General features: G+C 40.5%; 1 protein-coding gene across 4 annotated transcripts in view; it reads right to left on the bottom strand.

Annotated features, from left to right (window-relative positions):
* The window catches only part of LOC122790313 (keratin, type I cytoskeletal 18-like), a 508415-nt gene that overhangs the window by 164371 nt on the left and 319204 nt on the right, over positions 1–24840 (bottom strand). For 3 of the 4 annotated variants that reach the window (XM_044057831.1, XM_044057834.1, XM_044057833.1), the window contains exons 12-14: positions 19833–19874; positions 19646–19696; positions 13500–13565 (exon numbers count right to left, since the gene is read on the bottom strand). In XM_044057831.1, the coding sequence (XP_043913766.1) occupies positions 13500–13565; positions 19646–19696; positions 19833–19874 (159 nt within the window). The remainder of the gene's footprint in view (positions 1–13499; positions 13566–19645; positions 19697–19832; positions 19875–24840) is intronic. The other variant, XM_044057832.1, reaches the window with a different exon arrangement.

Raw genomic sequence — 24840 nt, 5'->3', positions numbered from 1 at the left:
GTGAGATATAACTGAGGTTGACACTGGGCCTGGCCCTGTTAAATGCCTAGGTTGCAGAAGGTCTAACAGGAAAAGAATACTTTCTTGCTTACTGTACAAATAGATGAGAAAGGAATAAGAAGGTATAGGAAGATGCAAATGTTTTGTTAAGACCGAAAAAGGTGGTCTAACTCTTAGAAGAATTCATTTAACGCTGAATAATGCATATGCTATTGTTACTTGACAAAATAGCACATGGACAAAGAATGAGCATCGGCAACAAAATAAATGGAACAATCCCCTGGAGGTATTCTGTTGAGGTGATCTAAAGATAAGCAAAGAAAGACCTGCATGGATAGGAGGGTGCGTCATCAGTAGTTCTCTGTATTCAGTTAGGTGGGCAATATTAACCACAGGTATCGTGTGCAGTTCCAGATGCCCACTTTTCATAAGGCCTTAATATAAATGTAGTATAGTAAGATAAAATGGAGCATAATTTACATCAGTGATGAACCTTATAAAATATTAGATCTTAATATGTACAGTTTTGGAGAAGGGGGCATGAGTGGGACATGACAGAAATATTAAAATTCTTCAGGGGATTCTATACAGAGAAAATGAATGTATCCTTAAGAAAAGATGAGCTGTAAGAGAACAAGAGGTACAAGGCTTACGAGAAACTGAGGAAATACTTTTTACTGGAGCAGCCTTCCTGAAGAGCTGGTAGCAACCATACTGTGACAGAATTCAAACATTTCTCAAGTCACATGCCCATATAGACATAAATAACAGTGCCAGAGTTTAATCAGTTCAACACTCGCTTTTATGTGTAAGCTTTTCATGTAAGACAGAACTGATTCCTTCAGTTACTCAGTCTGTTAGTAATTTGATGCTATGCAGAGACTGCATTCCTTATTCTGGTGTGGAAGAAAACTCACACTCAGCAAGTAACATGGAAAGGCACAGTTTATAGAAAACTGTAGTACTGTCCACTGCAAGTTACCAATGTATTTCAAATGGAGTTAACTTGACAGTTCCGTCTTTAAACAGGCTCTGCTTTGTTCATCCAGGATAAAATGTAGTTTGAAAAGCAACAGAGTCACAAGGAAATGAAACAATAGCTGGCTTAAGTCCTTAAACAATAAACACAAAATTAAATTAAATGGTTCCTTATTCATTAACCGTTTCACTGACATAGCAGACCTGATAGACTCCTCCTTCTTTGTGCTCCTATGCTATAGTAAATCCAGCTGTTTTTTAGTCTGGCTGCAGTAATCACTTACAGTAGGAACCACTCTTTTACTTCAGATCTTTTATACATAGTACGGTCCTTTATTTCATAACCCCCAGACGTAGGCCCTTTCTCCTTATCTTCTTAAACATTCTTTTTTTATATGAAGTTTGATCCGGGCTTCAGAATCTACAGGATGCAGGATTTTCTGCTCTTTGTGAACTCCATTAGACCTCAGAGACCACCTGGATGTCCTGTAATTTCTTTATTGAAAACTTGCAGTAACAGACTACATTTCTTTTGAGATTTTGCTTTGCAGTCAGTGTTGGTGAAAATGTCATGTTGTTTGAGGAATTCTTTGTAATTACTAACCATGTTTACAAATATTTTAATGGCGTAGTTGATATGCAAACTCTTTTGCAGTTTTATACCAAATTCATTTGGTTTATGTGTCTTATAAATTTTCTACAGTGGACAGAGGCAGAGAACAAGTCCTATTTTAAACTTGCTTAGATTATGTTCAGATTTATAATCCAAATGAATTTACAGCATCATTCTTACCCTCATATATTAACCCATTGACTTTTTAAATATCCATTTTTGTATCTGACTAAAGTTTTTCATAGTCATTTTTCACAGATTGTCTTGTGTATTTTGGGAAGGTTCACATGAAGAATTTGTTTATTCATTTTTTAATTTATTGAAAATTTAAGCAGTTTTCTGTTTTTTCTGGAAAGCTCCTGCAAATCTAATTCATTAGTTAGATTTGGACATGGTGGGCCAACCCGAGAGTTTGATAAAGAACAAATGTGGTGGAAAACTCACACATTCTAACATGTTTCTGGAAGCCACTTCTGCAAATATTCCTCATTTTATATACTCATGACCCATGGGAAATTTAAAAGATCTGCAACTTTAAGTACTGATGTAGACGGTTTTGTAGTTTAGCTCAGGATATAAAGGAGAAGTTGCATGAGATGGGTTATTTAAAAAAGTCCTTTAATGCTGTTTAAAGTTTTTGATACATAGGCATCTAGTTTTGAAATGCCTAAGGAGATCATATTAGATGGTGTGGGATTTTCCGCCTCAGACAATTTGACGTTAGCTCCTATTCAAAAGCTTTTGCCTGGCTGCTGTAGGTACATGGGATGTCAAACGCAGGGCCGTAAACCAGGGTCCTTAAATGTGACATCAGCACACACAGACCTCAGAACTTTTCAGCTGCAGACGTCGTCACTTTGATTGTTCAGCTCCTACTTATGATTACTTCGGAAAGATAAGCACCCCGTTGGGGTTTTTTGTTTTCTCTGTCATTCCTTGTGCTTGGTTTGCTGTAGTTGTTGGCCAATGTCTGCTAAAAAAAAGGCAAATGTAACTGCGACTGGTAGATACTGCACAAAGATTCACACAAGTGCGTATTTTGTCTAGGTAAGGAACACGACCATACATTGTGTTCCATTTGTAAGTCCTTCATGCCCAAGAAGCTTTGCAGCCATCTAGCAGCATTAAATTTATATCAAGAGAACCAGCGTCTTAAATGCCTAGCCCTTAGGATGGACCTGGAGTTGGTCGACCAACCCGAACCACCCAGGAAGAAGGCCAAAGTTTCCAGGCCTGTTCCTACTGCCACTCCGCTATCGGACGTCCTGCCTGCTTCTGATATAGAGGCCGAGGAATGCCTGTTTTCTCCATTAGCTTCGATGGTTCCTGCTGAGGAAGCCATTTCTGCAGCCACGGAATGCACATCTGCGGAGACTATTCAGCCATCGGCCCCAACCAACGTCGAGGGGGAACCTCTTGTTGGACGACTGACTGAGTCCTTTCCTACTGCAGGCCGGGCATTAATCCCTAGGGCATCCCCGAAGCCTTCACCTTCCAACAAACGACAGAAGACAAAACATGTTACTTCTGCTTCTGAGACTCAGCCAGATTGGCAGTCTTTTACAAACTCCCTTATGCAGGCCTTCATGGCCCTTAGGCTCACAGGCCCTGCTCCTTCCACCATCTCTGTGCTCAGCCCTCACCCAACCTCTGCCTCTTCTCCCCAACATCTAACTACTCAAGATGGAGAAGAACAGCATTATCAATATGATTCCTCCTCGGAAGAATCAGTCTCTTATGTGTCTTAAATTGTTCCCCTGTTGACTACTGTTCCCTGAAGACCCCACTGAAGGAGACTCCCCACCTGAAGATTTAACCTTCGGGGAAACTATAACTAAAATGAAGGAGTACTTCAAGTGGGACACTACCCTGATGTCTGACACCCAGAAGAGATATTTTGAACTTCTGCAACTTGTCTCTCCCTCTTCTTCAGTTATACGTTCTGTGCTCCCAGCTTTCCTGGACGCATTCAACTCTGTCTGTAAGAACCCAGACTCACAACCACCAGCCCCTAAAAGACCTGACCAGCTTTAAAAGGTGCCTGATGACAAACATTCCTGGTTAAGCCTCCACTAGCAGATCCAGCTGTCACTGCTGTGGCTCGTGACAGACAATCTAGACAGATACCTTCCGCCAGTCTCCTCCCAACAGATAAGGATAGCAAAACCATGGATAGACTGGTACACTTCTTCCACCTTGGCTTTCCAAGCCATTAATTACCAAACACACATGGTAAAATACGCTCTGGGCCTAGTGTCTCGGGCCTCTATCCTTCTAGCCTCTACACCTGACTGTCCTACTAAGTCTGACATTACATCAAAACTGTCCCTAGCCACCCAAGTGGCCAGACACTCCATCAGATGTAGTTATGATGCAGCAGAAGCCTCAGTCAGGTCTGTAGCTTCTGCATCTCCCCTATGCAGATATTCCTGGCTACACCTTCAACCCCTTCCAGAGGATTTCAAATCCAAAATTATGGATGCTCCACTGGACCACAATCTTCTTTTTGGCAAGAATTCAGCTGAGCTCTTTAAAAACTTGCAAGAGAAAAGCAAAGAGCTGCAAGACATCAAACATTTGCTGGTGTCCCCCTTCCCTAAGTACTGCAGGAATTATCCTGCTAAGACTTCCTTTGTCAGGAGGATGCCTTCCACTTCTCAACCTTCCTCCTCCAGACTGAGAAGAGGATTTAGGAGACAGCCTTACACCAGACCAACCAACAGCCAACCACACTCCAAACAGCCCTTTCCTGACAGAAGGGTCCCTCCTTGGTGTGAGTGCCTTGTCTGCCCTCCTACCTCACTGCCTCCTCTTTTGGAAAACCATCACCTCAGACCAATGGGTCCTTTCCATTATTCAAAGAGGATACTTCCTATCTTGGAAGGAAAAAACAAGGCCAAAAAACACTCCCTCCCCACCAAAAAAAACTCCATCTCCATCTATTTCCACATATTCTGCAGGAGCTCCTCTCCCTAGGAACTATAGAACCTGTCCTTGTGGGCCAAGAAGCATAAGGATTTTATTTTTGTCTATTCCTAGTCCCTAAAAGGATGGTCCTTGGAGACCCATACTATACCTATCCTACCTAAATCAGTTCCTAAAAGTTCCATCCTTCAGGATGCTCTCTCTGCAAACCCTACTGCCCCTAATACCACCCCAAGCCTTCATGGTCACTCTGGACTTAAAGAAAGCTTATCTCCACATTTCCTATCCTGCTCTTCCAGAGAAAATTCCTGAGATTTACTGGCATTTCCTCACATTTTCAATTTACAGCCTTGCCCATTGGCTTATCTACTGCTCTGAGTGTTCACAAAATGCCTAGCTCCTGCCAATGTACTTTGCTGAACCAAGGGCATCCAAATATACCCTTACCTGGATGACATCCTGCTCCTAGCAGAATCAAAAACTATGCTCCTGAGTCACCTAAAATTCACCATGACCATCCTGCACAACTTGGGGTTCACCCTAAACCTTCCAAAATCATCTCTGCACCCACAGCAAGACAAAGTTTTCCTGGGATGCAGAATCCGAGCAGACTTGATGAGATCCTTCCTTCCACAGGACAAAGTGCAGTCTCTGTCAAGTCACTTCCAAGATCTTCTGGAGGTATCCCACCTTACCCCAAGGCAGTTCCTACAAGTACTGGGACTCATGGCAGCCACGATCCCCATGCTCCCTCTAGACAGGTTGCGCACGAGAAAATTTCAGTGGTACTTGAATGTATGTTCTCAGCACCTACACTGCCTAGACCAACAAATTCCCCTTCTGTCCTCCCTAAAGTCAGAATTGAGGTGGTGGATTCAACAAATCCTCTGAAACCAAGGCATTCCCCTGCAACTTCCTCCTCCTACGCAGTCCATGCACAGAGATGCAACAGAGCTATGGTGGGGTGGGCAACTCTAAAGGGTTACAGGATTAAAGAATATTGGACCCCTGCCCTACAACAAGACATCATCAGGGAGATGACTGCAGTCTTGCCGGCCCTTCAGGCCTTTCTTCCCATTTTTCAACCAGGCCTTCTTCGCATTCTTACAGACAACACAACAGTCATGTGGTGCCTGAACAAACAGGGAGGGACAAAAGCCTACCTCTTATGCAGGATATACCTACAGATTTGGGAGCTAGCCACCCAACACAACCTCTTCCTGTAGGCCTCCTACATCCCCTCTCAGGAAAACAAACAAGTGGACTTGCTCAGCAGAACATCCTCTCACCTTCACAAATGGATGTTAAACAGGGAAACTTTTCTAGATATAGTCCACCGGTGGGGCACTCCCCAAGTGGATCTGTTTGCCTCTCCCCAGAACAGACAACTAAGCAAATTCTCCAGCAGGGATCACACTCCATCAGCCTGGAGAGTGAATGCCTTCATCTTTCCTTGGAAGGGGATGTTCCTTTATGTGTTCCTCCCCTTCCCACAAATACAAAAAGGTCCTTCTGAAAATCAAGAAGGACCAACCAAAAATCTTGATGGTGACCCCCTACTGGCCAAGGCAGCACTGGTTCCCACTTCTTCACTCTTTAGCCAAAGGCAATCACCACAAGTTACCCCACAAGGTGGACCTACTATCTCAGCAAAAGGTATCTCTCATTCACCCTCCGCTGCAAATGCTAAACCTAACTCTTTGGGTGATCAACTTCTAATCCCTTACAGACAGCTCTACTCTGAGGATGTGCTTTCAATCCTGAGGGAGGCCAGGAAACCAACCACTAGAAAGACATACCTATCTAAATGGGAAAGATTCTCTAAATGGTGGCTTCTTAAGGACAGGGACCCTATGCAGGCAGACCCCTCCCTAGTCCTTAGCTATGTTTGTGATCTCATTAAGGCTGGACTAACTTACTCCTCTGTGAACGTCCACCTGTCAGCCATTTCAGCCTGCTTACTCTTATAGCTACCCCCTGGTTTCCAGGCTTGACATTAAACTTTTCCTGAGAGGGGTCCTACATATTAGACCACCAAGAAAACCCATCCCTCCTCCCTGAGACCTCAACTTCATGCTAGAAAAACTCACCCTACTTCCTATTGAGCTGGCTAGTTCAGCCTCCTTACAAATGTGTACTTGGAAAACTATTCTTTTAGTGGCCATTTCTTCCGCTAGAAGACTGTCAGAACTACAGGCCCTCATGGCCTGTCCCCCTTACACAACTTTCCATAATGACAGAATTATCTTACACACAAATCCAACCTTTATGCCCATGGTGGTAAATGAACTATCCCTAAACCAGTCCATCAACTTACCTAGCTTCTTCCCAACTCCAACCAACGGTGCAGAGAGAATCCTTCATTCCCTGGATTTGCACAGACAGTTGAGATTCAATTTAGACAAGAATAAGTCTTTCATAAAGTCTGACCAACTCTGTCTCCTTTCACCCCAGGGCTCTGGTCAAGGCAGTGTCCAAACAAACCATTTCCTGCTGGATTAGGAAATCTATTCTCTTTTGCTATTCACACCATCGCAAGGTCTTACCTCAGGGTGTAAGAGCTCACTCCACCAGGGCCATAGCTACCTACAAGAGCTTTCTCAAAGGCTTGGACACAGCTTCCATCCTGGAAGCAGCTACCTGGTCTACAGGCCACACCTTCACCAAACACTACAAACTAGACCAAGTCTCCAGGGCCAGGGCAGGCTTTGCCAGAGCAATCCTGCAAGGGTTCCTGGAATCCTCTACCTCCTCCGATTTCTCCAACTAAGCTGTGGTACTCTCCCACACCAAAGTGAATACTGCAACATTGGAATAGAAGGACATAGAATAGGTGTGTAAAATCTTAACATAACCATAGATGTCCTTCTCTTCCATGTTGTAGTATTCCTTCCCACCCTCCAAAACCCCCTATTCTTCTCTTATTACAGGGTCTGGCCCCAGGTCACTGCTTCCGCCCCATTAAGGCTAATCTGTTCAGCCTTACAGTGGCATTTATTTCTTTTGTTAACATCCCGTTCTCCTCACAGGCCATTCCTCTGGGCTTCAAGTTCTGAGGTCTGTGCATGCCGATGTCACTTTTAAGGATGCTGGTTTATGGCCCTGTGTGTGATGCCCCACGCACCTACAGCAGCCAAGCAAAGGCTTTTGTATAGGAGTCAACGTCAGATCGCCTGAGGCGGAAAATCCCACACCAAAGTGAATACTGCAACATAGAAGAGAAGGACATCTATGGTTATGGTAACATTTTACACAACTATTGTTTTTCTTTCTTTGATTAGGTCATTGCATCATACAGAAAATAAATAAAAGCATAACATTTTTATTTTAATCTTATACCATCTGTGCTAAGTTTCAGTAGTTACTTGGTTTCCAGGACTAGGCATGTCACTGAAAGTATGATCTCACTTTTGTTATACAGAATAACATCACCAATGCTACATTTCCAACTTCTTCACAATCCTGAATTGTATGGCTTTTTTCAGTTCCTTGTTATAGGCCATGGCTACCTTTACATTACTAGTTATAATAATCTCTTAAGCCTATATCCACTTTAGTGGTTTTGCATTGGGGACAAGACAGTTACTCAAGGCCTTAGCTGTCAAAAAAACAAAGTGGAGACCATTGCTTAAATGTCAATTGACTGATTGTCACTCTCGATGCTGTTCTCCAAAATGTTTCTGGAGTCAACTTTAGGATTTGAGCTGAGGCCTGGCATGATGCGCAATGTCCTGGATAGGGTTAATTTTAGGGTTACATTTAAACATATGGTATGTTTAGGACTAGTATTTAGTTTAGGGTGGTAGATGAGCTGTATTTTTCAGGTGGGACTGCTACTATGTAGAGTTTAAAATGATATTTTGAGTATGATTTGACACTGTGTATTTTCAGTAGATTGATATTTACAATTTATTTTGGGCTATGTGAATTTAATAATGCTGTGTTTAGTGTGGTACTTTCTCACCAGATGCCCTAGTCTCTCAGTACATCTCATCTTGTATATTATTTTCTCTTTTTTTTGCCTCAGGTAAGATTTTGCGTTTAGTGGATGAATTTTAAATTTCCTACCTATTAGACATAACATTTTTAGTGATATAGCTTTAATAATCTCTTCCTTGAATACAAAAATGCAGATTTTATCTTACATTATTTGCAGTACCACTGTTAAGGACCTTAAAGCCTATTAGTTTAGTTGTTGACATTAGTGGAATATTATTGTCAATCTCCTTCTGGTATGATGAGCTCTACTTATGGCCACTTTCCATTCAGTATTCAACAATTAGTGTTTTTAGCCAAGAAGTATATATTCACGCACTGTGTCATTTATAACCCAGAATTTTATTTTGAATCCCATTTCCACGTCTAATTGTATTGATATCCCTCAAGAGCCTATGCATTTTACTGTTTGCAAAGTAAGTTTATTCTGCCTTGTCAATACACTCTCCAAAAGCCTGTTTTGTTGCAGCGCAGTCTAAACCCTTTTGTTCTGGGAGTAATATCTGCTGTAACCTCTGCATAGTTAAAAGCTTTTCATCATTTAATGCACGTGTCTGGTCTCCCTCTCTCTAATCTAGTATACTCTGTTAGGATATGCAAGTCCTTTCATATTCCTAACAGATTGCACATTATTTTAATGTGTGCGTGTGTCTAGATGGTCAAGTTTTGTTATTATGACATTTACGATCTTGTTTTGATTCTCTATTTAGCAGCACTAAAAAATGTCCGCAATAGTTATTTCTGTGATTTAGGATTTTGGAACCAGACTTTTTCCCCACTGACAATGCTCAACTTATAACAAGCACATAAGGCTGGACAGCCAATTGCTGTTCATAAGTTTGAATATTACTTTAATTCATTCCTGACTGATTAAGAAACATCCCTTCCATTACAGTACAATTTGCAGTAAAAAGGGCCTGTTTACCAGCACATTGAGATCTGCAATCCAAAGACATGCTGGTTACAATAAGGAAAGACCTTATTATCATCTAATCTCCCTGTCTCTGCTCCACTTTTAACTACAAAAAAGAGCAGACAAGCACTTTCCTGTGGTGGTAAACACTGTCAGTCCATGCATCGCTTTGGCACTGGCACCTGCCATTCGCTGTCCCATACAGCCACACACAAACCAAACCTCATCCCCATCCTCAGTGTACTCTTGTTTTCCTGCCCTTCCAAATCACAGATGATTACAGTCAGTCATTAATGTCAGACATTACTGTTCCACACTTCATATCCTTCAGTAAATGCATGCTAGTGCAAAAGCTGTAATTCTAGGGCCTTTTTATGTTTATGAGAAGAATAATTAAAATCTTATCGTGATTGAGTCTTTGTCCCATGAGGTTGAGAGGTATGCTTTTATGTGATCAGTCCTCCTCCCTTGTAAATCACGAAATGTTGCAGGCAATGAATAATGTCCAAGATCCTCATTATATGGTAAAAAAGCACCTTGCTGCACTAACTGACAGCTGAAGTTGATGCTTCTTAAGGCAAGGGTACATGGTTTGAAGCCTTTCTCCGCTCCTTTGTAATTTCTTTTTCAACTCTTAGCTTTTATTTCTGTTATATCCCATTGTCTAGTGGTGGTGCAGAGGACTAATACCGCTCCTTTGTAATTTCTTTTTCAACTCTTAGCTTTTATTTCTGTTATATCCCATTGTCTAGTGGTGGTGCAGAGGACTAATACCGCTCCTTTGTAATTTCTTTTCAACTCTTAGCTTTTATTTCTGTTATATCCCATTGTCTAGTGGTGGTGCAGAGGACTAATACCGCTCCTTTGTAATTTCTTTTCAACTCTTAGCTTTTATTTCTGTTATATCCCATTGTCTAGTGGTGGTGCAGAGGACTAATACCGCTCCTTTGTAATTTCTTTTTCAACTCTTAGCTTTTATTTCTGTTATATCCCATTGTCTAGTGGTGGTGCAGGACTAATATATTCAGCACTACACCTTACCACCTCTTGCAGGAGTCCATTTTAATGAATTTAAGGCCCGATGTATTTAGTATCCATGGTGTCTACTAGTTCCCTCAAATTCACGTAGGTTATTTTTTTATGCTTTTCTAGGCAAGCTGTATAGAGTTTCTGATGTATCTACTGGTTTCCATGTCCCTAACTGCCATTAAGGCACAATCTGTTAGACCTGTCCCTGGTGGCAGTGCCCCCCAAACAGTGTTGCAAGATTTGCTCATTAGTTTAGTGGAGTGTACCAGCATGACAGCCTATGACCCTACCACACACATAAACACGCAACAAATTTCAAGCTCCCTTACTACCTGATTGCACTCATGGTCACATTGGCCTATACTGACAAACATACATACCCCCCCTCTCTCACCCTAGCCCCTCTCTACCCCACCTACTGTGACCTCCAAGGCAGTCACACATGCTCACACACACAGTCACCCATGCAGCACTTCAAATGCATCCACCCCCCCATAATACTTGTACACTAAACTCCCTGATACTTAACTCTGCCATGATGGATGAACACAAGCTTTGGCAGTACTCATTAAAATGAATGCCCATGAGCGACCATGCTAATTTACTCAATGGCTGCATAAATGCCATATCACATGAAGTTCCAAGGGACAGCACATGGCCAAGTACTGTATGTCTCTTTTCCAGCATTCCTCATTAGCATTTAATAAGACCGCACAAACAGCCCACTGTGGTGCTGTATGTTTGCATATTAGAAAATCAGAAAATGTTATACCTCATGCTAGCTTTTTTGAATTGGGCATGTTTTATAGTTGTATATATCGAAACAGTGTAAGAAACTTCTCTGTGTGGAAGATTTTCAGTCCATATATCTCTAGTTAATCAGTGTATATTAATCAGATTAATCAGATTAGACAATAGTAGTAGAAGTAGCAAACTTAAACTCGTCTTAAGTGAAAACAAAACAAAACAAAAAAAAAATAAAAAATATATAATTATACAGTATTACTAAGTATTTGAAAGTAATCCAAGCAAGGCAGGCAGTCAGTTTCCAGTTGTAAATCCTTTATTAAGTCTGTGTACTTAAAGGATTTTCGACTGGAAACTGACTGCCTCCCTACTTAACCCCAGGTTCAAAAGCAATTTACACCCAGCAAAATGCTGTGTCAAGATCACAAGCATTCAGTGAATAATTGTGACAGGGTACAGTGTCTTGCCACATTGAGAAAGTATTTTGGAGTCTGGCCGTTAATTTCATCTGGTTTTCTGATTTCTGCTTAATTGTCTGCTCTTATTTCATCTGCATAATTTACACATTTTATTATCTGATTATATGATATAATGTATATGTACTCTAAACAAGTATGGTTTCAGATCTACCCTCTATGGTAATCTATGCATTATCATTTTTAATTTTTTTCTATATGATCATTTATTTTGAGTCCCCATTCTCTGCTCAGTGTCAGTCCTCCAATCATTTCAAAAAATGTTTTTGAAATATCCATCTTTCATTTTTTAGTAAAGTGTTCTGTTGAACATACTTAAATATTTCACTGCCTTTCCATGGATCATCATCTTACAGTGTTTACCACTACTTTCATATCTCCACCCCTGTGCAATAACGCTAAACTGTAGGTATGTCACCACCCCCACCATTTTGAATTAGTTTAGTGGTAAGGAAATAAAACAGATATTTTAATCTGGTTTGATTTGTACAGCCTAGGTCTGTGGCATCGACAGTCCTAACTGTGACTCATATGGCCTGTGTTTGATTAGTGGCTTTGGTACTGGAGGAACCAGGGAGAAGAGGATGAAAGCAACCAGCTAATGCCAGCTTAGCTGTTCTGGGACAAGGATGGCAGTCTGACTGGTTGCACTGTGGACACCTATTGGGGAAAGGTATTTTACAGGCAGCAATATTGGGGATGTGTACTTGGCTCTACTAAGGCTCATACATGGTAGCCTCCTTGGGACGAATACGAATGTTCCTTCAGGCAAGGATAGTCAAAGGCATTGCATACGCTTTCATCTGCAGTTGTGTACATAACCAACAAGGGGAGACGTTATGGGGAGTATAACGTACAAAAACCCTGATGATTGCTTGGAGGCTCTTAAACCCACCCAGCAACTGCCTCGCCATGGAAACATAGGTCTAGTTGATTGTGGTAGGGCTGATGGTTGTCAGGTGGGGAAGAAAAAGAAAAAAAAAAAACGTCTTTGCCTTGTCCTGTCTGATATGAGCTCGTGCATCTTCAGAGGAGGGTAATGTTACTGGCTTTAATATAGAACTGCAGCTGCTTTCTTTCCTGAAGACAAACCTGCTGTAAACAATTCTGTAAATATGGAAGGAGTTTTTCAGAAATCGTGGTACAGTTCTTAAACATAACTGCAGTTAAGTATTGTTTTTGGCTGAATGGGTAACATTTTTGACCGTAGAATATATACAATACTGTGATGCTTGCAGATAGACCTATAATTACCAATGCAAGTTAGAAAGAAAGGGACTGTAAATTGGTGGATACAACAATCCCTTAATAAAGAGAGGAGATACATTATTTCAAACTGTTTCAGAAATACAGCAGGTGTCAACATTAGAATTAAAAAAATAAATAAAGGAGAGAATTAGTAGGAATGATGGGGGTGAAACAAACAAAATTCCCGACTTTCCCAGTAAACAAATGTTAAATAAATTAATAGCCACAAAACATTCTAGTAGGAGAGCAGTTGAATAGGAAAGCTATTAACGAAGTCAAGCAAGGTAAGAAAAATATGTTTCTAAAGTGTAATCAGAATATTGGGACTATACAAAGAGCAGCTACAGATAACATCAGATCTTACAATATGTCTATAGGCAAATTAACTGGAAAACTCATTTTATTCTATCATCATTTTTTTATGATAAATATTATCTGACATAGCTACTGTTGTTTCAAAGTCCTTTTTTCTAATATTATACAGATACATACTGTGTCATTTTCATTTTTGTGTTATCTGACATAGCTACTGTTGTTCCAAAGTCCTTTTTTCTAATATTATACAGATACATACTGTGTCATTGTGGATTTTTGTGTTGTTGTTGTTTTTGTTGCTGTTGAGTCACTTGCAGATGTATTCCTAGAAAACATAAAATAAAACAAATGTAATATTACTGGCCGTCTTGCTACAGTGCTGGTTACATACAAATTATAAACACTGTCAACTGGGGTGTGCTATTACTATTGTGCAAGAAAATTAATAGTAAATAGCTAATAGCTCTGCAGACATTTTTGCTGATTTGTTCCTGAAATTTAAACATATTTTTGCCAAAACATTCTGCCATGCTGATAAATGCATACGGCATTTCTAAAACTTTACTGTAATGTACAACTGGTGTTAGGTATGAAGTAGCACTTACAGCAGTTGCCTTTATTTTGTATTTCATGGGACAAGTTTTTCTCCTTGAGTTTCCTTGGGTCCATTTTGAAAATGGGCACATCCCAGCAGTGGCTGAGCTGGTCAGTATAAGTACAGTCAATAAATAGATCAGTGTAGTATATTGTACACATGCCTGATCCTTTTGTGTTTGATTTTCATGGAAAGTAAATTGATGCTAGAAAGTCAGTGTGAATGCAAATGTATTTTGTCTTGCTTTATCAGGAAATAGAAAGAGATGATTATATTCCATGCGTATGTTATGGTTTTCAGTTGACTACATTTATTTATTTGTCATTTGTTAACCGAGTTAGTCCAACTGAGCCAGTGGCCCATTTTCAGTGGAGACCTGAGGAGAAAAGCTCCAGATAGTTATTACAAAGTTACATAAAGAAAAACATCTGACAACGAAATTGTATGCAAACAATACAATAATGTGCTTTACATGAGATTAGAAATTAACAAAAGACCTGAGAATGAAGTTTACATAAACATTACAATAATGTGCATAACATGTAACATGCAGTACAAAAGTTGAATTTTTTTTTTCTCAACAAAAAGAGAAAGATTGCAGTGAGATAAGACTCTTGCAGTAGGTGGGTGTTAAAAGTATGAGAGATAGTAAGGTGGTAAGGTGGGATTTAACTGGGATCATTGCAGTGACAGGTTTTGACATTTAGGAGAAAAGTTTTAAGTTTGTATTTAAAGAGATTTACGTTCTAAATGATTCGGATGTTAAGGGGGAGTTTGTTCTATGCATGGGAAATACTGCTAAATTTGTAAAGAAGTTTACCAATGTTTTTGTTTGGTTTCTGGGTGTCCAGAAGGCGCTGGTCAGAGCTGCAGAGAGTTCTGGGAGGGTTAAAATGTGATATTAGTGAGGATAGAGCAGGACTGGAAAGGGGTTTTAAGAGTAGAGTATGAGACATTTGCAGCTGGGAGTGAAGCATGTGCTGGAGAAGTTTAGCCACTGGAGTAGTTTTAGTGCGTGGCAGTGATGAGATTTGTAGGATTAGTTATTAGCAAATGTTGCAACACTATATTATAATTGACAGAGTTTAGCCAAAAGGGTAGATTGTAGATGTGAAAAGATGGGGGAGGCATAAAGTATTCATGGAAGGAGGAAGGCCTGAGTTGGTTTCTGCCTAGAGTCAGGGGCTAGGTATTTTTTATGTCTGTTTTTGATTGGTCTTTTTAGTACAGTGCTGAATATGGGTATCAAATTTTAATTGGTCATCAATAATAACACCAAGAAGTTTAGCATGTGAGTCAGGTTGTATGATTGTCAAGAGAAGAAATGGTGAAGTTTGATTTGAGGTTAGAGGGGGGTTTTGGAAAAAAAGAGTAGTAGCTTTGTTTTTTGGGATTTAGAATTACTTTGTTGTCAGTTAGTCATTTTCTATAGATAGAAAGCTATGTTGAGTAGTAGATAGGAGGTTAGAGAAACTGTCAGAACAGATAATAAGGGTAGAGTGATGTGCATATTGTATCAGGGAGGATGCTGTACAGGAAGTATGCAGTTGGTTTATTAAAATATTAGAGTAAAGGGCCAAGAATCGAGCCTTGAGGCACCCCAGTTTGTAAGTAAGGGGAGCAGGTAGCCTGCCATCTTGCTGATTGTTGCCTGTTAATGAGATATCTAGTGAGCCATTTAATAGTAGAGGGAGATAAGTTGAGTTGTGATAGTTTATCGAGACGTTTGGAGTGTGATACAGTATCGAATGCTTTAGAAAGGTCAAGAAACCAGTAAATCTTTGTCCATGGCTTCAGCAACAGTTTGAGTAAAGTGCACTAGGGCAGTACATGCACTATTATGGGGTCTGAAGCCATGTTGTGTAGGGGTTAGGAGGTTATTATCTAGAAGGTACTTAATAAGCTGTCTGTGAATGGATTTTTCAAGGAGTTTAGATAGTGGAGAGAGGATAGCAATAGGTCTGTAGTTGGATGGTTCATTGCTGTTGCTTCCCTTGTGTAATGGAGTGATAAAGAATGATTTGCATATGTCTGGGATGGTGGATTCTTGAATAGATCTACTGATCTGGATAGAGACAGGGTAAGCTATTGAGTGAGTGGCTAGTTTAACAAAGAGGGGGGAAGGTTGTTAGAAGAGGGGGAACTTGGCTTCAGCTTAAGCAGGAGAGATTTGGTGTAAGATGTTGGGATGGGGTCAATTGTGAAAGAGGGAGTATTGGTGAAATGTGGAGCTGGGGGTGTGTGTTTATTGTTCTGACCATTGTGGGTGAGTTTTTGAATAGATTCAATGAAGTATGAATTTAGAAGAGTGGCAATTTCAAGGGGGGGGGGTTGTTGGGGTAGGTGCTGGGGTAGAAGGATTGCCTGGGTGTAGGACCTTATTATTAGAGTGCCAGAATTTTTTTGGGTTAGATTTATGGGTGACTTGGGGATTGGAGTACATTTTTTCTTTATCTGTATTGATGTGTTTTTTAGCCAGATTATGTAGTTTATAGGTTTGGAGAAGTGAAGGTGATTTAATATTATTCCATTGTTTCCAGGTGCTGTCTCTTATATAAAAAAAAAAAAAAAAAAAAAAGAGTGAGTGTATCTTTTGAGAGCTAGGGGGTGTGGGTTGTTTTGATTCTTATTTTTCTGAGAGATGCCAGGGAGTCAAGGATGGAGAGAAAAGTGCGATTGAAATGAAGGACAGCATCATTTAGGGGGATGTGTTTCAGAATTGACCAGTCTATAGAGTTTAGCATGTGATTAAAGGTCTGACTGTTAAAAGTGGAGAGACTGTGACAATCTTTATATAGATGGTATTTAGGTATCTGAACAGCGTGCTTAAGAACTCTGAGAGGAAGGTGGTCACTACGGGTGTCTGGTAGGGTAGTAAGATTTTGGTAGAGGTTAGGGTCAGTTGTTAGGATGCAGTCAAGAGTGGAGCTACTACTATTGTTTTTATTGAATCTAGTAGGTGTAGTAAGTAGCTGATGAAAGCCATGTAGGTTGTTGGTGAGAGATTGGCTGGTTGTAGATAGTTTAGCCAGTCGATGTTAATGTCTCCTAACAGAATGATTTCATAGCTGATACTGAGTGATAGCCATGAGAGTATGGATTCCAGGATGGGAATGTTACTACCTGGTGGGATATAGATAGCAGCTAAGTCAAATTTCTGTTGTGGATTAAAGTGACAGTTTAGGATAAGTAGTTTGGTGCGGTGGAAATTTGGATGGGTTAATGGTAGGGGTGGATAGACTGAGTGTTCAGAGTACATAATGGTGACAGCACCTCCTTTCCTAACCATTCTGTCTTGCCTGTAGATATTGTAAAGGGGGAAAGAATTTCAGCTTTAACCATGTTTTACAATGAGGCTCTTCCTACCATCTCAGTAATTACCACAGCCCTCTGAGACATTTTTGCATTTTTCCACCAAGACTCACCCCAGAGAGGGTTCATTAACAGGATTTTTAAAAACCTACACCATAAAAGATACTAGCTCAATGTTTTTTAGTCTTTACAGAGGTGGTAAACTGATGGTTTCCATCTGGTCAATAATCACTAAGAATTCCCATTTCATGTTTTTTGTTGCAGAGGCAGATCATAAGATGATGTCAAAGCAGCCAAGCACTGGCAGTCGTGTCTTTGTGTGATAAACATTTCAGTAGTAGGCTTTAGTTGATCCCTAGACTTCACCAGATGTCAACAAATTGTAGGTGTAACTACCACTATCCTGTCAGAAAAAAACACTACTCATTGATACGATCAGCATCTCTGCCACATCCACTCTTCCAGTAACCAATATTTGTTTCTGAATCTGTAAGAATGATATCATTCATTGGTGTTATAGCACTTTGCTTGCAGACATTCTGTCACAACTGTGATTTAATGTAACTTGACAGGCCATAAACTAATGTTATCACATCAGAGGAAATCCTTTCTAACTATATTTTGGACATACTTCCTTTCTGGTTTGTTTGCTATTCTAATATTTTCTATAAGTGCTTAAGGTTGTTTATCTAAACTAGAGTGTCATTTCATAATAAGATAACAGTAAAAGTACAACTGATGGCTTTGTAAGCCAGATGTTTGGGTTTATTTATTTATTCATTGCTATTTGTTTATCAGGTAGGTGAGCTGGTCTGTTGACCCCTTTTCAGTCATGACCTGGGCTAATAGAGCAGTGCACATATCACTTGACCATAAAACACAATAGATGACAACAAATGTAAAAATACATATATCACATATGCAGCAGGAAGAACACTTAACTAAAAATGGTTAGTTTCAGGAGTTAAAAAAAAGAGATATGGTAGAACTGTTGCTCTGTGGGAAATGGAATAGGGTACAAACAATGAAATGCAGATAAGAAAGAGCAGATATTTTTGAAGATTCTCTGTGCTTTATAAAACAATTATGTTCTGTAGACTGGACAGTTTGGGACAGTATATAGTATGGGCTATTGGTGTATTCCTAAAAAAGTGGACATAGCTGATACTGAGGAACTCTTCATAAAAAAGCCAGTCTGAATCCTGGAGCATGGCATGAAGGAGAAAAATTAATAAAACAGATTTGGAGATTTCTGTTTTCATAGATAGCATTTTGCTGTGCTGACACCATTGATGGATTAATATTTTTTAGGGGCAATGAGAAGATATAAAACTGTTGGTAGGCTGTGCAATGAAATTAATTCCAAATAAGCACTTTTAGAAACACAGTGCAAATTACAGTGTAACACAGGGAATGCGGTGTGCTATGTCTCCGTCTTCTTCTGGTGTGCTGAATCTAGACCATGATAAAAAGAGAAAGCAGAGAGAGTATCATGTCCAACTTTATTGTACCATGCACACGTGGACTGAAATGTGAATGTCTGCTGTGGGGCTGTACCATGCACACGTGGACTGAAATGTGAATGTCTGCTGTGGGGCTGTACCATGCACACGTGGACTGAAATGTGAATGTCTGCTGTGGGGCTGTACCATGCACACGTGGACTGAAATGTGAATGTCTGCTGTGGGGCTTTGGAAACGTTATTACCATGTGCTTATTTCTGATCCATTTCTCTTTGCTGACCTCAGGTGACCTGAAATTTAACCAATGAGCCAATGTATGTCAGTTTGAAACTCATAATGTCTAGTGCCAACAAACCAAAAAGATAGATAAGCAGGAGAAGAGCATCTCAAATATTGCTGTTCTCCATTAAACTTCTTTTCTGCCAGGGACATGTATCCCCTGCCTCTCTGATGTGGGGGGTAAGCCCCCTACATCAGTGAACTTAAGTATACCAACCCAAGATTGCCATACCATGGAGAAAATGGAATATTCTGGGAAATGGTTATCTCAGACTTTGTATATGTAACATATATATAGATAGATATATATGTCTGTTTTTTGGCCATTCAGTCTCCATATAGCAAGTCTGCTGGTGCCCTGCAAATGTACTTCCAAATGCTTGTCTGATTCTGAGCTCTTCCCAGGGAGCAGAAAATACTTAACCCTTTCCCCAGATGAGGACTGCTGGTCTTTGTATGGTCTTTCTTAACAGGCTAACCCTCACATATCTGGGTTACTAACTGGTCATAATGGATAAATATTCTTCTTCTGTACTATTAGGCTGACTGGGATTATTTTGTGCCTTAACATAAAACAGAATTTATATCTGACACTTATAAATAAAAAGAGCACAGCTCCAATCTAAGACTGAGTCATGACTTCTACTGATGTCTAACTTTAAGTATTAGATTTGCAAAGATAAAACTAAACGTTTAAAGCTGCACTTTTTCCAGGAATATCAGCTTGTTTGTTAATTACATGAAACATTTACATACTGTGCTGATGAGGCCTGTTGGATAGATGTAGATGTGCTTGTTGAAGTCATCCTGGGAGAGAGGAAAAAAAAAACAAATATACTTTTACTTAGAGGCAATTCAGCTGTGGGAATATGCAAACAGGCTGCAACCTACTGTTAACCCAATGGAAAAGCCTCAATAAATATTAATAAAAATGACAACATACTGTGAGGAGATCTGGGTTGCTGAAGCCTTTGTTGATTTGTCTCTGTAATAATAATAATACAGAATATTGTTACTTGAACTCCAACTTGAAGATGAAATTTACTGTCATCTCAGTTTTAAACAATTTTCAACAATTGCAGGTTACAGAAATATGATAGTATAGCAATAACCCACGCCTGGGTGTGGGTAATGCTAAATTTACCCACGGTTGGCGTGGTTTGGTCCCGAGGGCGAAGCCCGAGGGACCAAACAAAGCCAACCGTGGGTAAATTTAGCATTACCCACACCCAGAAGTGGGTTATTGCTATTATATGACATTATTTAAGAAAAGAAACTATTACTTTTCTTAAATAATGGCATAGTATAATGCCTGTTTGCTGCCCTTCCACAGATGTCTGGCATCCGCGGCAGTTCTGATGTACTGCGCGCCTGCGCAGTACATCAGAGCTGTGGCAAAAGCAACGGAGAAAGCAAGATCTCCGTTGCTGTTTTTAGTGTTTCGCTATGTTAAATGAGTTTAACATAGCGAGACAGTTTTAAAATAAGCAACGGAGATGTCCGTTGCTTATTTTAAAACTGTCTCGCTATGTTAAACTCATTTAACATAGCGAAACACTAAAAAAACGAAACCGAAATCTTGCTTTCTCCGTTGCTGAACACTGTCTCGCTATGTTAAATGGGTTTAACATAGCGAGACAGCTTTAAAATAAGCAACGGCTCCGTTGCTTATTTTAAAGCTGTTTCGCTATGTTAAACCCATTTAACATAGCGAGACAGTGTTTTAAAAAAACGAGTTATACTAATGGAAAAAAGTCCATTAGTATAACTCGATTTACAACGGGCACGCTGACCAAACAGCGTGCACGTTTTGGGGGGGGGGGGGTCATGGTATAATAGAGAGTAATGTATTGTATAGCATAATAAGAAAATAGACAACAGCTATTTGGGCCTTTACATTAAGTCCAAAACCAAATCAGATGTAATTATTGCAGGTATCAGTACTTCGAGGGACCATGCAACATATTGTTAACTGGAGGAAACTGCAAATATTTGTTAAATAAAATCTAGTTATATATTGAAAGAAGTATTTTAAGAGTATGATAAGGTAATTATTTTACTATGACTTCATTTCTGTTATAAGCACATTTTCCACATTACTGTGGCCATTAAAAAGTTTATTACTGTATTAGACCATGGATGTCTCTTACCTGAGGGGAGTAGCATTAAAGCAAGGCCGTATTTGTCAACACTGAGCACTGGCAAGGTACATAATTTCACCATGCTAATATTTTGTTTGAGTGTCCTGTCCTGAGGTATGCTTCATGAATCCAGGCAGGATTATTGAGGCATACACCATGATATTGAGGTGCAATGCTTAAAATGAAGGATTATGGAGCTAACTGGCATTATATTGGTGTAACATGAGTTGCCAGGATGGAATGTGTAACTGAGTTTAAAGTCTGTGTGGTATGAGGATTGATGGTAGAACTGGAATCTAGACATGTTGCTGATATGCAGAGTGGGAAACCTGATAGATTAGCATGGTAGTTCATTCAGTACTGTGATGAGAGAATAGACTGAGCGTTGCTTAGGGTACAGATGATAGCAATGGGGGACTGCTTGCTGTGATCACAGGCAGTATGGGAGGGAGGTCAGCTGGGGGGCTTTAATCATTTGAATAGTTTGCATGCATGTGTTTATGAAGTGACAATGGCTCTGAATTCTAACTACCCCTTTGTGGAGAGTGGCAGCCACAGGTACTGATCATTGACTGGATAGGGTGGACAGACCCCTGTGTGGAGAGTGGCAGCCACAAGTACTGGTCATTGACTGGATAGGGTGGACAGACCCCTATGTGGAGAGTGGCAGCCACAGGTACTGATCAGTAACTGGATAAGGTGGACAGATGTGACAAATATTTGTTGATGGGGGCAGAAGAAGGGCAAGAACTGCCCTTACCAGACAGATGTTCTGGGCATGTGGTATCTTAGTTGTCTGCAGTGCTGTAAAGTATGCCTTAAACTCAGTAAGGGGATGGGAAATGGGCACTTGCTGCTACTATGACAGGGAGGGAAGTTAGGTGACTGCAGCTTGTACCCAGTGTAGGAGGACATGCTTTGGGGTTACAAACAATGAATACTAACATGACTACTGCTACTAGCTGAGGTTTGTTACAAGTCCTGTACGTCAGGACATAGTTAAAGTGTTTATGAGCAGCACAACTCCATTTGCCACACAAGTGTGCTTTGTTTTCCCTTGATGTAACAGTATTGAGGGTGTACATAGACTACATTCTGACTTACAGGTAGTTAGGCTATCCCTTACAACTGGCACAGGCTTGAAATATGTAAACTATGCCAGCTACAAAGGAATCATGAATACTAGACAAACAATGTTTTTAGTGAACCTCTAGTAATTTTCTTTTACAAATTACTTCCCTATATGGCTAGCACTGTTATACTGGGAAATCTGTTGGTAGAACTCTGGTAAGCTTTACATGCAGTCACTGTAATTAATCTAGTTATCTTCTTGAAATTAGTTCAGTCCTTGAAGTAAAAGACCAGTCGTACTGAGCTCTACATGACAGTGTTGTCATTTAATGTCAGGTTATATATCACAAAACTGTATTTGACTGCAAGGTCGTAATTAAATGTGCTGCAGGCAATCGAAACTAAAGTAAGACATTTATTTACCCTTTATCTGGTAATGATTTTCTAATTTTGTGATACGCAAACAATAAGTAAATATTTGACAGAAAAATGCTGTAGAACCAGGATCATTTTACGAAGCTCAAAGGAGTAAATTCATTTAAGCCATTAAACCACTGACAGACCTTATGACTCTGTTACAAGTCTAATAAATACAGGAATGTGGAAAAGCAGGAATGTGGATTGGTTGTTTTTCTTGAATATGTTCTGCCACAGCAAGAGTTGAACTCTGCAGGTAGTTTGCTGTCAGTAGTGAAGAACATATGAATTTTGCAAATACAAAAAGTCTAGGAGACAGTTTTGTCCATGTAAGCTGCAGAGTTAGCCTTCTCTTCATTATAGGGAGATATCTACCATTCCATTTATGACTTACCTACACCCTCTTAAAATTCTGGGTAGTTTGATCTTCTGTCAGTTAATTAGACAGGGAGTTCCACTTCCTTAATGACGCAGGGAATGTTCTTGTATCTAAATTGCATTTAACCTCCCATAACATTTAGATATGCCCAGTTAGCCTTTTTCTCTCTCCCTTGTTACCTCAGCTCTCTCTCTCTTTTTTTCAAGTAGTACACTTGACGAACCACTGCCTGCCAACCATCAGCTCTGCATTAATGAACACCCCATTCACTCCTCATGGGGTGACTGACAGCTGTTCCCAGCTCATAGACAACACAAAGAAAAAGAAACTAAGGGTAATGCTGCTCAACGCCAGAAGTCTAGACCTCAAGATGCACGCATTCGAGGCTCTCCTTAGTATGGAGAATATCGATATCTGTGCAGTAACAGAAACCTGGTTCAAGGCTCCCGAGAGCACCCCAGCACTACCAAGTTATACCTCATACCATGCTTTTCGGCCCCAAAACTCGGACCGAACCACAAAAGGAGGGGGAGTATCCATATTCATCAAAGATACCCACACCTCCAGGTTAGTGGCACTGCGTGAAGCATCGGAGACCATCCATGTGCAACTAACAGTGGGCAAAACTGCCTTTCAGTTTGTAGCCTGCTACAGACCACCCTCCCAAACTCAGGAACCCCACTCGGCTTTCCTGAGAACACTGGAGAATATGAAAGTCTCTCCAAACACCATTATATTGGGTGACTTCAACTACCCAAACATAGACTGGGAGCACTTCTCAAGCCCCAACACCCTCGCCCAACGGTTCCTAAAATTTATAAACTCAAATGCTATGGAACAACTAGTCACCACTCCCACAAGAGGGGAAAACATATTGGACCTGATCATCGCCAACATGGGGACTCTATGTTCCATACCAGAGGTATACCCCTCATTGGTAAGATCTGACCATAAATTAATCTCACTGGACATCCATATCCCATCCCCACCCCCAGCTAAGGAAACCACGGTGAAGAACTTCTCAAAAGCAAACTTCACACTTCTCAAAACCGAGGTGGAATCCTTCAAAGCCCCCGGGCCAGTGGAAAATATGGCCCAAACCGCAGAATCCTTTACAAACACATTCTATGGACACCTACAGGAATGCATGGATTGTGCTATGCCAAATAAAACCAAGACTCACTCCTCCAAAGGCAGGAGACCTGTCTGGTGGACCCCAGCCATAAATAAGCTATACAACAGAAGGAGGAAGCTACTACATGACAGAGCAAAATCCCAAAAAGGGAAGGCATCTCTGATCAGTACTAGCAAGAACCTATGATCCCTCATAAAATCATCTAAGGCCAGCTTCGAAAGAAAAATTGCACAAGATGCTAAAGATAATCACAAGGCCTTCTTTAATTATGTCAGGAACCTGGTTGGCAACTCCCAGATATGCTCTGAGTTAGTTCAAAATGACAAAAAAATACACTGAACCCACAGACATTGCCAACAATCCTGGCACACAGGTTCAGTGCAAACTTCTCCCCCCCTTCCCCCCCAAAAGAGCAAATGTCTATCCCAACAGAGTGTAGCCTCCCTGACATAACAGATGCACAGGTGAGAGCTGCCCTCTCCAAAGCAAAAAACACAGCATCAATGGGACTGGATGGTGTTCCGGGCTGCGTCTTACACGAACTCCAAAAAGAACTGAAACCTCACATAGTCACTGCTCAATCTCAGCCTTAGTACAGGATATATACCCAAGGAATGGTGTACAGCAACAGTGGTCCCACTCCACAAAGGTGATGCCACAATGGACCCCGGAAACTATCACCCTATAAGCCTGACTAGCCTGGTCTGCAAAGCTATGGAGCGTAGCATCATGAAATTCATAAACAAAGACATTGGGAACCTCCAAACACTGGATCCTACCCAATTCGGCTTTAAGGGCAGATCTTGCC

This window comes from Protopterus annectens, chromosome 16.part0 (genome assembly GCF_019279795.1).
Source record: "Protopterus annectens isolate FY-2018-M chromosome 16.part0, PAN1.0, whole genome shotgun sequence".
Taxonomy (NCBI): domain Eukaryota; kingdom Metazoa; phylum Chordata; order Ceratodontiformes; family Protopteridae; genus Protopterus; species Protopterus annectens.
This window is presented reverse-complemented; position numbering and strand designations above follow the sequence as displayed.